The 14,983-nt window shown below is 38.8% G+C and overlaps 1 protein-coding gene across 1 annotated transcript in view; it reads right to left on the bottom strand.

The window, feature by feature from the left end:
• Nucleotides 1-12,228: 12,228 nt before the first annotated feature.
• Nucleotides 12,229-14,983, bottom strand: part of NUP98 (nucleoporin 98 and 96 precursor) — a 119,498-nt gene continuing 116,743 nt past the window's right edge. The window contains exon 33 of the mRNA XM_077762188.1: nucleotides 12,229-14,920. Within this exon, the coding sequence (XP_077618314.1) occupies nucleotides 14,703-14,920 (218 nt within the window). The 3' untranslated portion in view covers nucleotides 12,229-14,702. The remainder of the gene's footprint in view (nucleotides 14,921-14,983) is intronic.

Raw genomic sequence — 14,983 nt, 5'->3', positions numbered from 1 at the left:
TTGTAGGGCTGGTTTAGTGGTGACAAATTCTTTCAATTTTTGTTTATTTGGAAATACTTTTATCTCTCCTTCTATTCTGAATGACAGGCTTGCTGGATGGAGGATTCTTGGCTGCATATTTTTTCTGTTCATCACATTCAAGATCTGCCATTCCTTTCTGGCCTGCCAAGTTTCAGTAGATAGGTCTGTTACCACTCTGATAAGTTTCCCTTTGTATGTTAGGGCCCTTTTCTCCCTAGCTGCTTTCAAAATTCTCTCTTTGTCCTTATATTTTGCCAGTTTCACTATGATATGTCGTGCAGATGATTGATTCAAATTACGTCTGAGGGGAGTTCTCAGTGCCTCTTGAATTTCAACTTCTACTTCCCTCTCTAGGTTGGGGAAGTTCTCTGCTATAATTTGTTCCAGGACTCCTTCAGCACCTTTCCTTCTCTCTTCCTATTCTAGAATTCCTATGATACGGATATTGTTCCGTTTGATTGTATCGCTGAGCTCTCAAATTCTTCTTTCATGTTCCTGGATCAGTTTATCTCTCTTTTTCTCAGTTTCTTCCTTTTTTATAATAGTGTCTTCTAAATCGTTTATTCTCCTTTCTGCCTCTTCAATCGTGCATTGGACACCTCCAGTTTATTATGTATCTCATTTATCCCATTTTTTAATTCACCATAACTATTTTTAAGCTCCATATTGTTTGTAGCCATAGTTTCTCTGATGTCCTCCATGCTTTTTTCAAGTCCGGCGATTAATTTTATGATTATTGTTCTAAATTCTTGTTCAGTTATGTTGCTTATATCTGTTTTGAGCAGTTCTCTAGCTGTCATTTCTTCCTGGAGTTTCTTTGGAGGAGAGTTCTTCTGTTTCATCATTTTGGTTAGCTTCTATCTCTTGTTAATTTTAAAAGCTTGTTGTGCACACGGCCCCTGCGAGTTCTGCTGTATTAGAGAGGGCTCTTTTGACTGTTCAGGGCCTGTCTGTTCAGGAAGTATTATTTGGATGGCATCTCTTGGTTTCTCTTGTTGAGCGTTTGGTTATTTTGTTTCCCTACTGGTAGTGGTATTTGGGACTCTCCACCATGTGTAGTTTGGCTTGTTTCTTGAAGCAGCCCTGGAAAAAGAAAACAGACAACCACAGAGGGAACACAGGTACACAAATGTACAGACAAAACCTATAAACACGCAAACCTAGGCTCAGGTAAAAACAGCTACAACAACAACAAAACAGCTATCTGGAGGGGATGAGCATGGTTTGGTGTAGGCAGGTCTTGCCTCCACTGTGTCCGCTGGCCTCCCTGAGGCCCCTCCTTGGTAGTTGTGGGGAGAAGAATGGCATCACCCCAGTCCCTTCTCAACCAAGCATTGCAAATCACTTCTTTGGTCCGATCTTCCTGTGCTGAGGATGTAGCCAAGGTGGGCTGAGTTCTGTGCCCTACACTCTGCCTGTTTCCAGGTCCCAGTCTGCAGGCTTTGTTATACTGCCCTGAACAGTCCCGCAGGTCCCTGCTTCCCTGTTGTCTGGGGGAATAGTTGTCTTTGAGATCAGCTGATTCACTTCACATATCCTCAAGATTCACCCATTTTGTTACATATGTCAGAACTTCCTTATTCTATACATTCAATATATTCTATTGTATGTATATGCTATATTTTGTTTATCCATTCATTTCTTGAGAAATACTTGGGTTGCTTCCACGTTTTGGCTAGTATGAATAATCCTGCTGAGTATGAAAGTAGAAATATCTCTTCAAGACTTTGTTTTCAGTTATTTTGGGTATCATTTTTTTGTGTTTTTGAGAAATCTCTATACTACTCTATACTACTTTTTTTTTAAATATTTTTATTTATTTCTAGGAGAGAGAGAGAGAGAGAGACAGCGTGAGCAGGGGAGGGTCAGAGAGAGAGGGAGACACAGACTCTGAAACAGGCTCCAGGCTCTGAGCTGGCAGTCAGCACAGAGCCCGACGCGGGGCTCGAACCCAGGAACCGCGAGATCATGACCTAAGCGAAAGTCGGACGCTTAACCGACTAAGCCACCCAGGCGCCCCTATACTACTTTTTATAGTAGCTATAACATTTTACATTCCCACCAAACAGGGTACAAAGGTTCCAATTTCTCCACATCCTCAACAACATTTGTTATTTTCTGTTATTTTTTTTTTAATAGTAGCCATCGTAATGGCTATAGGTTGGTATCTCACTATAGTTTTGATTTGCATTTCCCTAATGATTAGTGATGTTGAGCATCGTTTCATGTGCTTATTGGCCAGTTATATATCTTCTTTAGAGAAATGTCTATTCGAGCCTTCTGTCCATTTTTAAATTGGGTTTTATTGTTGTGTTCTAGAAGTTCTCTCTATATACTGGATATTAATCCCTTATCAAGTATGTAATTTGCAAATATTTTTTTTCCATTCTGTGGGTTGCTTTTTTACCCAGTTGATATATTTTTTTGGTGAACAAAATTTTAGTTTATGAAGTCCAGTTTGACTATATTCTTTTTTTGCCTGCACTTTGAAGTTATATCCAACAAATCATTGCCAAATCCAATGTTTTGAAGCTTTTGCCCTGCATTTTCTTCTAAGAGTTTTATAGCTTCAGTTCTTATATTTAAGTCATTGATCCATTTTTAGTTAATTTTTATGTATGGTGTTTAGATAAAGGTACAACTTCATTTCTTTGGATCTGGTTATCCAGTTATCCCACCAACATTGTTGAAAAAACTGTCCTTTCTACCACTGAATGGTCTTGGCACATTTGTCAAAAATCATTTGACCCTCATGTGAGGGTTTATTCCTGGCTTTTTATTTTAATCAATTAGTCTAGATGTCTGTTTTTATTTTGATCACTGTACCTCTGTAGTAAGTTTTGAAATCAGGAAATGTGAGTCTCCCAGCTCTGTTCTTCTTTTCCAAGATTCTTCTTTAATTTCTTTAAGCAATGTTTTACAGTTTTCAGTGTAATTGACTTTTGCCTCCTTGGTTATATTCATTCCTAACTATTACCTTTTTGATGCTATTGAAAGTGGACTTATTTTTGTAATTTCCTTTTTGGATTGTTGTTAGTGTATAGAATGCAACTGATTTTTGCATGTTGATTTTGTATACTGCTTTGAATTCATCTATTCAGCTATTCTAACAGTGCCATTGTTGAACCCTGTCATCAGCATCATTGTTATTTGGTGTAATCTTTAGGGTTTTCTACATAAAAAATCATATCATCTGCAAACAGACTTTACTTCTTCTTTTCCAATTTGGATGTCTTTTATTTGTCTTTCTTGCCTAATTACTCGGGCTAGATCTTCTAGTTATTTTGAATGAAAGTGGTGAAAGAAGATGCCCTTGCCCTGTTCCTGATCTTAGAGGAAAAACTTTCACCCTTTTCCCATTGAGTGTGATGTTTGTTGTGGGACTTTCATATATGGCTTAGTTTGTTAGAGTGTTGAGTGTTTATCAACCTAGTTTGTTGAGTATCTATCATGAAAGAGTATTGGATGCTGTCAAATGCTTTTTCTGTATCGGTTGAGGAGATCATGTGCTGCCCCGCCATTCTGTTAGTGTGGTGTATATATTGATTGATTTTCAAATGTGGAACCATCCTTGCATTTCAGAACTAAATATCACTTGATCCTTGTGTGTAATTCTTCTGATATGCTGCTGAATTCAATTTGTTGATATTCTATTAAAGATTTATGCATCGATGTTCATAGAAGAATTGGTCTGTAGTTTTCTTGTAGTGTCTTTGGTTAGCTTTGGTATAAGAGTAATTGTACACATTAAATGGGAAACTGTAAGTAGGAGTGTCTGGCTGGCTAAGTTAGTAGATCATGTGACTCTTGATCTTGGGGTTGTAAGTTTGGGCCTCATGCTTGGTGTAGAGATTACTTAAAAATAAAATCTTTAATTAAAAATTTTTAAAAATGTGTATTTAGTTTTGAGAGAGGGAGAGAAAGCATGAGTAAGAGAGGGGCAGAGAAGAAAGGGAGACAGAATCTGAAGCAGGCTCCAGGCTTTGAGCTGTAAGCACAGAGCCCAATGCAGGGCTTAAACTCTTGAACTGCGAGATCATGACCTGAGACAAAGTCGGATGCTTAACTGACTGAGCCACCCAGGTGCCCCCAAAATAAAATCTTTACATGGGTAAGTGTATAATATGTGAATTATATCTTAATAAAGCTGTTACCAAAATTTCATAAACCATCATGAATGAGAGTTAGCTGAAACAAGACAACAATCACAGAAATAAGAAAGATCAAAGATATTGGACATATTAAATATTAATTTGAGTAATGTATTTGAGTATTGCTCTAAGCACCATAACATATATTAATTAATAATTCTTACAATATCCTGTAAGTTATTTTATAATACCTTGAGATATCATATGCTTTATAAATGAGATAACTGAGGCACAGGAATAACTTAGCCAAAATTCCATAACATATACCAATGGACTCCAGATTTGAACATAAGATACTTGGAGTAGGGAGTCCATGCCTTCCTATGCTACAACTATACTGCCCCTTTTAAAATCAAAACAGATGTCTGCATAGTATGATTTAAATAAAAAGGACTGAAAGTTTATTGACAAAATAAGAGGACCATCAAAAAAGCAGGTAGGTTTAAAAATAAACCACATAGGGGTGCCTCGGTGGCTCAGTCCTATGAGTAGCCAACTTCAGCCTGGGTCATGATCTCACAGTTTGTAGGTTTGAGCCCTGTTTTGGGTTTTGTGCTGACTGATCACAGCCTAGAGCCTGGTTGCTCAGAGTCTAGAGCCTGGTTTGGATTCTCTGTCTCCTTTTCTCTCTCTCTGTCCCTCCCCCACATGCATGTGTGCACTCTCTCTCATTCTCTTTCTCTCTCTCAGAAATAAACATTAAGAAAAAAAAATTTTTTTTAGCAATCCTATCAAAATAACACTAGCATTCTTCACAGAGCTAAAACAAACAATTCTAAAATTTGTATGGAACCAGGAAAGACACTGAATAGCGAAAGCAATCTTGAAAAAGAAAACTGAAGCTAAAGGCATCACATTCCCGGACTTCAAGACATACTACAAAGCTGTAATCATCAAGACAGTATGGTACTGGCACAAAGAGATACTCAGATCAGTGGAACAGAAGAGAGAACCCATAAATGGATTCACAAATATATGGCCAACTAATCTTTGACAAAGCAGGAAAGAATATCCAATAGAATAAAGGCAATCTCTTCAGCAAATGGTGCTGGGAAAACTGGACAGTGACATGCAGAAAAATGAACCTGGACCACTTTCTTACACCATACACAAAAACAAACTCAGAAAAGATGAAAGACCTAAATGTAAGACAGGAAGCCATCAAAATCCTCAAGGAGAAAGCAGGGAAAATCTCTTTGACCTTGGCCGCAGCAACTTCTTACTTAACACATCTCTGGAGGCAACGGAAACCAAAGCAAAAATGAACTACTGGGACCTCATCAAGATAATAACTTCTGCACAGCGAAGGAAACAATGAGCAAAACTAAAAGGCAACCAACAGAATGGGAGAAGATATTTGCAAATGACATATCTGATAAAGGGTTAGTATGAAAATCTATAAAGAATTTATCAAACTCAACACACAAAAAGCAAATAATCAAGTGAAGAAATGGGCAAAAGACATGGATAGACATTTTTCCAAAGAAGACATCCAGATGGCAAACAGACACATGAAAAAATTCACAACATCAATCAATCATCAGGGAAATACAGATCAAAAAACCACAATGAGATACTACCTCACACCTGTCAGAATGGCTAACATTAACAACTCGGGCAATAACAGATGTTGGTAAGGATGTGGAGAAAGAGGATCTCTTTTGCACTGCTGGTGGGAATGCAAATTGGTGCAGCCACTCTGGAAAACAGTATGGGAGTTTCTCAGAAAATTAAACATAGAACTACCCTATGACCCAGCAATTGCACTACTATTTATCCATAGGATACAGGTGTGTTGTTTCGAAGGGGCACATGCACCCATTGTTTTTAGCACCACTATCAACAATAGTCAAAGTATAGAAAGAGCCCAAATGTCCATCGATGGATAAATGGATAAAGAAGATGTGGTATACATATACAATGGAGTATTACTCGGTAATCATAAAGAATGAAATCTTGCCATTTGCAATTACGTGGATGGAACTGGAGGGTATTATGCTAAGCGAAATTACTCAGAGAAAGACAAATATCATGACTTCACTCATATGAGGGCTTTAAGATACAAAACAGATGAACATAAGGAAAGGGAAGCAAAAATAATATAAAAACAGGGAAGGGTACAAAACTCTCTATATTTAACTCCATATATTTAAGAGACTTAAATATAGAGAACAAACAGAGGGTTGCTGGAGGAGTTGTGTGGGGGGAGGTGGGATAAATGGGTAAGGGGCATTAAGGAATCTACTTCTGAAATCATTGTTGCACTATATGCTAACTAACTTGGATGTAAGTTAAACAATAAAAAAACATTAAAAATTTTTAAAGTAACCACATAATTAACTGAAATTAGTAATTTAAAAATTAACAGATTAGACACAGTTGAAGAGATACCTAGTGAATTTAAAGATAAATCTGAAAATAAATACAAGCTGGGGAGACAAAAAGAAAGAAAATAAAAGGTTAGGAAGCAGAAGAAAAAATGTGTAGGTTAAATATATATTTAATCAGAATTTCAGGAGAAAATAGAATAGGGAGGGGAGAGTCAGCATTGAAGAGAGAATGGCTGATAGGGGAAACAGAGGAACAAAAACCAGGGAACAAAAAGAAAATAATAAAATGTTAAACCTAAATTCAAACTTACCAATATTTACAGTAAATGTAAATGGGCTCAACACACCAATTAAAAGGCAAAGATTGTGAAGACACTATTAAGACACAGGGAAGACAAGCTATAGATTGTGAGAAAATATTTACAAATTACATATTCAGCAAATAACTTGTATCCAGAATATATATATAAGAATTTCTCAAAACTGAACAATGCAAACCATGTAACATTTTTTTAATGAGCAAAAATTTTAAAAACAAAGGAAAAACATTGCCCCACACAAAAGAGAAACAAACTCCTTCAATGGGTGAATGGATAAACTGTGGTACATCAGACAATGGATTATTTACTATTCAGTGCTAAGAAGAAATGAGCCATTAAGCTATGAAAAGACATGAGGAAAACTTAAATGCATATTAACATAATATGAAGAAATAAGTATCTGAAAGGGCTACATACTATATGATTCCAACTATATGACATTCTGGAAAAGACAAAACTATGGAGACAGTAGAAAGTTTGGTGGTTGTTGGAGGCTGGCAGGTGTGGTCAGGAAGATGAATCTGCAGAACAGAGGATTTTTACGGCAATGAAAATACTTTGTATGACACCATAATGATGGATACTTGTCATTATACATTTGTCCAAATGTATAGAATGTGCAGTATACTAAGAATCAACTGTAATGTAAAGTTCATCACCCATGGACTTGAGGTGATTAGGCTGTGTTGATGTAGGTTCATCAATTGTACCAAGGTTCCACACTGGTAAGGAATGTTGATAATGGGGAGCTTATGCATGTGTAGGGGCAAAGTAATATGGGAAATCTTGGTACCTTCCATTCAATTTTCTATGACCTTAAAACTACTCTAAAAATTAAGTCTTAATAAGGTTTTTAAAAAAATGCAATGAAGTACTGATACCTGATACAATATGAACCTTGAAAATGTTATGCTAAGTGAAAGAAGCCAATAACATAAGATTACATTATTTGAATCCATTTATACTACATTCTGTAACAATACAATTATAGTGAAAGAGAACAGGTTGCCAGTTGTTAGGGATGAGTAGGATGTGACCATAAAAGGATAGGAGGAGAGGGGCGCCTGGGTGGCGGTTGAGCGTCCGACTTCGGCTCAGGTCATGATCTCATGGTTCGTGGGTTCGAGCCCTGTGTTGGGCTCTGTGCTGACAGCTAGCTCAGAGCCTGGAGCCTGCTTCCAATTCTGTATCTCCCCCTCTCTCTGACCCTCTCCTGCTCATGCTGTCTCTCTCAAAAATAAATAAAACATTAAAAAAAGGATAGGAGAAGAGAGTTTTTAGGGTGATGGAATATTTTATATCATGACTGGGGTGGTTATACAAATCTGTATGTGTTGAAATTAACAAACTTAAAAAAAGATTTCTCCTATATATGTAAAATATAGAATTAAAATAAATTTAGTGGATTCATAACTAATGTAATGCAGGTTTATTGCACCTGCCAAAGAAGGAAGACAAGACTTAAGAATGAGTGGTTAGGGGTGCCTGAAAGTTCAGTCGGTTGAGCAGCAAACTATTTTGGCTTAGGTCATGATCTCATAATTCATGGGATTGAGCTTCATGTCAGGCTTTGTGCTCACAGTGTAGATAGAGCCTGCTTGGGATTCTCTCTCCTTGTCTCTCTGTCCCTCCCCTACTTGGATGTGTGTGTTTGCACACACACTCAAAGTAAATAATTTTTAAAAATGAGCAGGTGGTATTTGGAGGAATGGGTAAGAGGGTGAAAGATACATTCTTCTTTCCTGTACCATTTTCTTTGGCAATTATTCAGTCTTTTGGGGACACAAGAAATTACACTTAAAAATAATGTTTTGCAGGGGCATGTGGCACATGTGTGGGGTAACAGCAGAGAGAGATGGGGGGAGAGGCGAATCTTAGGCAGGCTCCTCACTTTCAGTGCAGAGCTGGATGCAGGGCTCGATCCCCTCAACCATGAAATCATGACCTGAGCCAAAATCAAGAGTAGGGATGCTTAACTGATGGAGCCACCCCAGGCGTCCTGAGCATGTGACTCTTGATCTTGGGTCAAGAGTTTGAGCCCCATGATGAAGACAGAGTTTACTTAAAATAACGTTTTGCAGGATACCTCAAGGGCCAAATAAAGATTGAATTCAAGAGTGCTTCAAAACAGGGACATAGTGCACATACAGAACAGACCAAAGAGTTAAAGATGTTTATCTGTTTAGCTTCAGTTTGCAAGACACCACATTTGGGGATCATCTAAACATGGCACACAATTCAAATTCTTTTTGATGCTGGCAGGCTGGGTGGGTGGGAGTACTGGGGGGAGATGTACCTCAGGACCAGCCAAGAGGGTCCTTGACTTCACACAGTATGGAAATAAAAATGTGAGCCAGCAGGTGAAAGCAGTTTATTAGATCTCTATTGTATCTATCTATCAATCATCTATCAATCATCTATTAATCATCTATCTATCTATCTATCTATCTATCTATCATCTATCTATCTATCTATCATCTATCATCTATCTATCAAGAGGAGAGAGATACAGAGTATCCAGGGGACTTAGAAAGGAAAAGAACATGAGTCTCATTTTTGTTTAGGCTCTGGGTTTTATTGAGGATAGTCGTATAATGTTGTGTGTCCTCTCAGGCACCCAAGAACTGGTTAGAACAAAGAGGAGGGCCAAAGTGTTATTCCTTGAAGCCAGAGGGTCTTGGCATTGCGATGTTTAGCTCTGGTGGTCTGGAATGCACATATGATAGTTTCCTCTGGTCATTCTCACCTAGTCCTTCCTTAAATGTTATTTATTCTAGAGAATCATCAACTCCTTGTCTCTTACAAGAGACATTAAGAGACATGTGTAAAGTGGGGTGGAGGAGTAGGTCCTATCAAGACTAGAAGCCGGAAAAGCAGCAAAGGAAGAAACCCAGCTTTTCCCTCATGGGGTCCCTTCAGTTTTCCTCTGATTTCCATAGTACAGTCTCTGAGTAAGACTGATGTGTAAATAGGTGTTTACCTGGAAAAAAAAAAAAGCTGAAATTCCTTATAACATGCTTACTGTGTTTGGGATGAAAATGTTAAATTGATTCAAAAAGCATCCAAAAGTTGGTGGATAACTTTTTAAGAAGCCATTGGAGGAGGGGACAAAGAAAAAAATTAACTGCACAATGTCTCTACTTTGAAAATAATGAATTACCACATATAAAAAGATAAGGAATGTATATTATTATCATTAGGTAGAAGGTTGATAGGAAGTTATCTAAAGGGTGAATTGGGGCACCGGGGTGGCTTAGTTGGTTAAGCGACTGACTCTTGATTTCAGCTCAGGTCATGATCTTAGGGTCATGAGATGAAGCCCCACATGGGGCTCTGTGCAGTGTGGAGTCTGCTTAAGATTCTCTCTCTTCCTCTCCCTCTGCCACCCCCACCAGGCACACGTACATGCATTTTTGCTCTCAAAAAAATAAAGTAATAAGGCTGACAACACCTGAATCAATAATCTTAGTATCACTAAAAATAGGACAACCAGACGTGTTTTCTGAAGTGATAAAACACACCACCATCTACTCTGGAAGGTGAGGCCAGGGGTTAAGAGAAGGAAACTGAATCTAATCAAGCCTTAGATCTAACCAGCAGTATACAAGAAGGGAGTATATAGGAAGTTGAGGCACAACCAGCCAAACCTAGAAACCCCTGGTCCTCTATCCTAAAGGACAAATGAGCCTACTTTTAAAAATATATGGAAAATGGGGCGCCTGGTGGCTCAGTCAGTTAAGCATCTGACTCTTGATTTTCTTGATCTCAACTCAGGTCTTGATCTCAGAGTAGTGAGTTCAAGTCCTGCCTTGGGCTCTGCTCTGGGCATGAGAAGCCTACTTAAAAAAATAACAAGAAAAAAAAAAAAACCCTAATGGACGAAATGATCCACTTACTTTAATAAACAAAGAGCATTAAAAAAGAGGGTAAAGAGAGCGATAATATATTATAATACTGGAGATTTATCAACCAAATGTAAAGTGTGGACCCTGTTGAGATCCTAATTCAAACAATTCAACAGTAAAAATTGACCTTTCAGACAACTGGGGAAATTTGAAGATGTAGTGGGTATTAGCTCCTATCTAGGAATTATTATTTTGTTAGGTGTGACAAAGATGTTGTGATTATGTTTATAAAAATTTACTTGTTAGAAATGCTTATTGATGGGGCGCCTGGGTGGCTTAGTCTGTTAAGCGTCCGACTTTCGCTTAGGTCATGATCTCGCGGTTAGTGGGTTCGAGCCCCGCGTCGGGCTCTGTGCTGACTGCCAGCTCAGAGCCTGGAGCCTGTTTCAGTCTGTGACTCCCTCTCTCTCTGACCCTCCCCTGCTCACGCTGTCTTTCTGTCTCCTAGAAATAAATAAAAATCTTTAAAAAAAAAAAAAAGAAATGCTTATTGATGAAATGATCTGCTTTAGAAATATCATTGTGGGGTGGGCAGAATAACAATGGAGGTAAAGATGAAATAAAATTGGAGGATTGTGACAAATGTTGCATGTGGATTCATGATACCATTTCACTTTTGCATATGTGAAAATCTCTACATAAAAGGTTAATAAAAAACCCTCAGGAAAATGTAAGAAATGAAGGTTTAAAGCAGAAATCAATATACAGCAAAACCTTGATTTGTGAGCATAATTCATTCTGTAAACATGCTTGTAATCCAAAGCACTTGTATATCAAAGTGAATTTCCCCATAAGAAATAATGGAAACTCAGATGATTCGTTCCACAACCCCAAAATATATTCATATAAAAATGATAATAATGTAATATAAGAAAATACAAAATAAAAATAAATTAACCTGTACTTACCTTTGAAAACTTCTGTGGCTGGTATGAGGCGAGTGGAGGATTATTGTGCAGGATGACTTTCACTACCACTAATGGAATCACTACCAACTATTGGGTCAGTGAACATTTTTTCCTGCACTGGAGCCATTGTATGCATTCGCACAGATGTTAACCCCTAACCCTAACCCTAACCTAACCCTAGTTAGGTTACAGTATTAATGAACTCTTGTCCACTGTATTTAACGTAACTGGTAATACATTATGTTTTCCCAGAGGAAAGGGTCTCTATCTCCAGGCAGCCTGACCTAGAATGAAGTAGAGCATTCCTAACCTTACTCTTGTATGTAAAAGCAAAGGACTGTCCATAAGTGCTTTGAAGTGACAAAAAATACACTAGTGCCAGCTGTGGGCACCTTCAAACATTCTGAAAAATCACTGATTTCTGCCAAACACCATGGCCTGAGACTGAGCATCCAAGCATGGGGGACGATCACCACAATCCTGCTGAGAGAGAGAGGGAGAGAGAGGGAGAGAGAGGAGAGAGAGAGAGAACCATTGGCTCGGTTGTGACGTGACGTTCAGGATCATGTACTACTCGTATTGCAAGACATGGCTTGTTTATCCAGTTAAAATTTATTAGAAATGTTTGATCGTCTTGCAGAACACTCGCAGAACAAGTTATTCGCAATCCAAGGTTTTACTGTATTACAATTCAGAACTTCGGTAAAATTGGTAAGTTGAAGAGCTGGTTCTTTGAAAAACAACAAAAAAATCTCGAGTAATTTTTGGTTAATACAAAGTAGCAGCTGAGTAAAACATCTGAAAACAGCACCTCCTGAAGGCCTTGGTTTGGCTAATCCAACATTTAATCTCCAGAGTTTCCTGACTTTGACTTTGGCATTCTGCCAAGGAAATACACTTATTTTGGATGTTGTATGAGGTTGCAGATTCTGTAACTCTGTTGAGTTTTGAGAAAAATGATTCCTGTTTTTATATTTTTAAGAAACTTAAAATTTTTATTTCAATGGAGTTTTGCAATGTAGAAGAGCTTCCTCATCTTCATCATTCACTTTGAACTGTAAGTCTGTTGTCTGTGATATAACGTAGCTGCTATGATAAACATCTGATGTAGAGCCTTTAAAAAACACATGGATGTGAAATACTTGTCTTAAGAGGAAACACTGCACATATTCACAATTCTTAACACTTCTAAAGGCTAACCATTTCTAAAGCACACTCACTTCACAAAACACCTTTCTCACAAGGAAACCAGAACAGGAATTCTTTGCTAGAAGCCCAGCAGTGCTCTGTGACTCAGGTTCACAGTCAGTAATGGAGATTCCCAGCTGAGTTACCCTTGTCCTTGCAGGTCTAAATTAAAGGGAAGTCCCAGACCCACTCTGCTTTAGCTCCAAATTCCTTCATGTCCCAGTGTCTTTGGCCTATCCTAATTGGAATTTGCTCACACCTTCAGTTTAACAGACCAAGCAATCAACCAACAAACCAAATAGTACTCATCAGACCTATTTGCTCCCTCTGGAAAACAGGTCTGTTTAGCAGCAACATAAAAGATCATTAACCCCATAACACAATGGAACATGAGTGTGATCCAAGTTTTAAAAACAAGCAAAACCCCCCGAGCAGAAGAGCCAGGAGGCTTTGAACCCTAAAGGCAATGAGACTTTTTCCTGATCCCTCACTGGGAATCCAAGCACATAAAAATATGCTTACAAATATTTTAATATAAACAGTAAAGATTAATTAATAATCTCCATACCCTTGCCCCTAAATTTGCTCATAAATTTAGCCTTTGATTGTTCATGCCCCATCTCCCTTTAGATTGCAAATCAACTGAGGCTACTATAAAGTTCCTTGGGGATAAGAAGGCTCAAAAAACACAAAGGGAAAAGGCCAATAGCAGGAATGCTATAAAGATTTCATTTTATTTTATTTTTTTTTTAAGAAAAGTAGCTTCAGAAAAAGAAGAAAATAATCTAGATCATTTATTTATATATATATATACTTTTTAATAAAAACCTTTACATAATCTTCATGCATAAAGACCCAGAGGTGGCCATGTTGTCTGTGACAGCCCTAATACCAGCTGTCACAGGTCTTTACCTGGGACTATCCATAGCTGGCAGCAGTGTAGCAAAGGCCCTCCACTAAAGCCCCTAAAGCCCAGCTCCCTGCCTGCCTCAGTAACGGTTTTATGTTCTGGGACTGTAGACAATGGGTAGGAAATGCTTTGGGCTAGAAGAGAAAGGACCAGGAGGGCTACCCAACCTCCCATGTTTTATCCAAACCCTTCAGGGAAATCCAGAATGGTGGCCTAGCAAGATGACTGAAAACCAGGGATCAAACTGAGTTCTGGAGCTTCCAAGAGACAGGATCTGTGACCGAGAGTTCCTGTACATGGTAGTAGGAAAGGTTTGGTGTTCATGGAACATTCAAGGCAGAACAAACAAGCCTTGAAGATTCATCCCTCCATGGCAGGCACTCACTTCTACCCTAAATGAGTCAGAAAGACCTTGTTACTGCTTCCTAACTCAGTCCAACCCTCTTTGGACTCTAAAACATTGTTAAGTCATCAACCTACTTAAGAGACAGATTCTACTTCCTTCTGTGGATAGTTCATCTGTTAAGGAAGGACAGTCCTTGATTAACACATTTGTCCAAGTATAAAAGGGCTGAGGTAGGAGTAGGGTAGGAGGTTGGCATGGAGGGTCACAAGATCCAGAATGGCTGAGAGAGAAAAGGATTCCCTGGTTCTCGGGGGTGGGGGGGGGATTTCTGCCAAAGGTGTTTTATTGATCCTTTTTGAAAAGAAAGGGGAAAAAAAAAGAATGGTCTTAAGGAAGGTAAAAAGAGACTTGGCTCCTTTTTGGGTTCCAAAAGCCCTTATGTTTTGTTCAGCATTGAGAAAAGCCCTGAACAAATGAAGGATGCTGCTTGGGGCAGCAGGAAAAGAGGATGAATTCCATAGCCAACCAAGAGAATGGCAAATAGTGCCAATCAACTCAATGTAAAGGACCTCTGTATGGTGAGTGTGTATGAGCATGTGAGTGTGTTAGGAGGAACCTGGGATTCACTGGCTCCCAACAGTCAATTCTCGCAGGTAGGACTGTGTGAGGCCGCGCAGTTCCTCCAAGGCATAGTCCTCAGGCATGGGGAGCCGGCCAACATGGGGAGCCAAAAGATGCAAAGGGACTCGCTGAGGGTCTGGTGTTGAGTCAGAGGTTGCATCAGGGGCTTGCCGAAGGCTCCATACCACCCGCAGCAGGTTTGCTACACGTTTGGCCATGTCTGGAGAGAAAAAAAAAATGGAGTGGGGACCAAGGATGAGGGGTGGGAAGGTGGGGGCATCAG

This window comes from Crocuta crocuta, unplaced genomic scaffold (genome assembly GCF_008692635.1).
Source record: "Crocuta crocuta isolate KB4526 unplaced genomic scaffold, BGI_CrCroc_1.0 scaffold306, whole genome shotgun sequence".
Classification (NCBI taxonomy): domain Eukaryota; kingdom Metazoa; phylum Chordata; class Mammalia; order Carnivora; family Hyaenidae; genus Crocuta; species Crocuta crocuta.
This window is presented reverse-complemented; position numbering and strand designations above follow the sequence as displayed.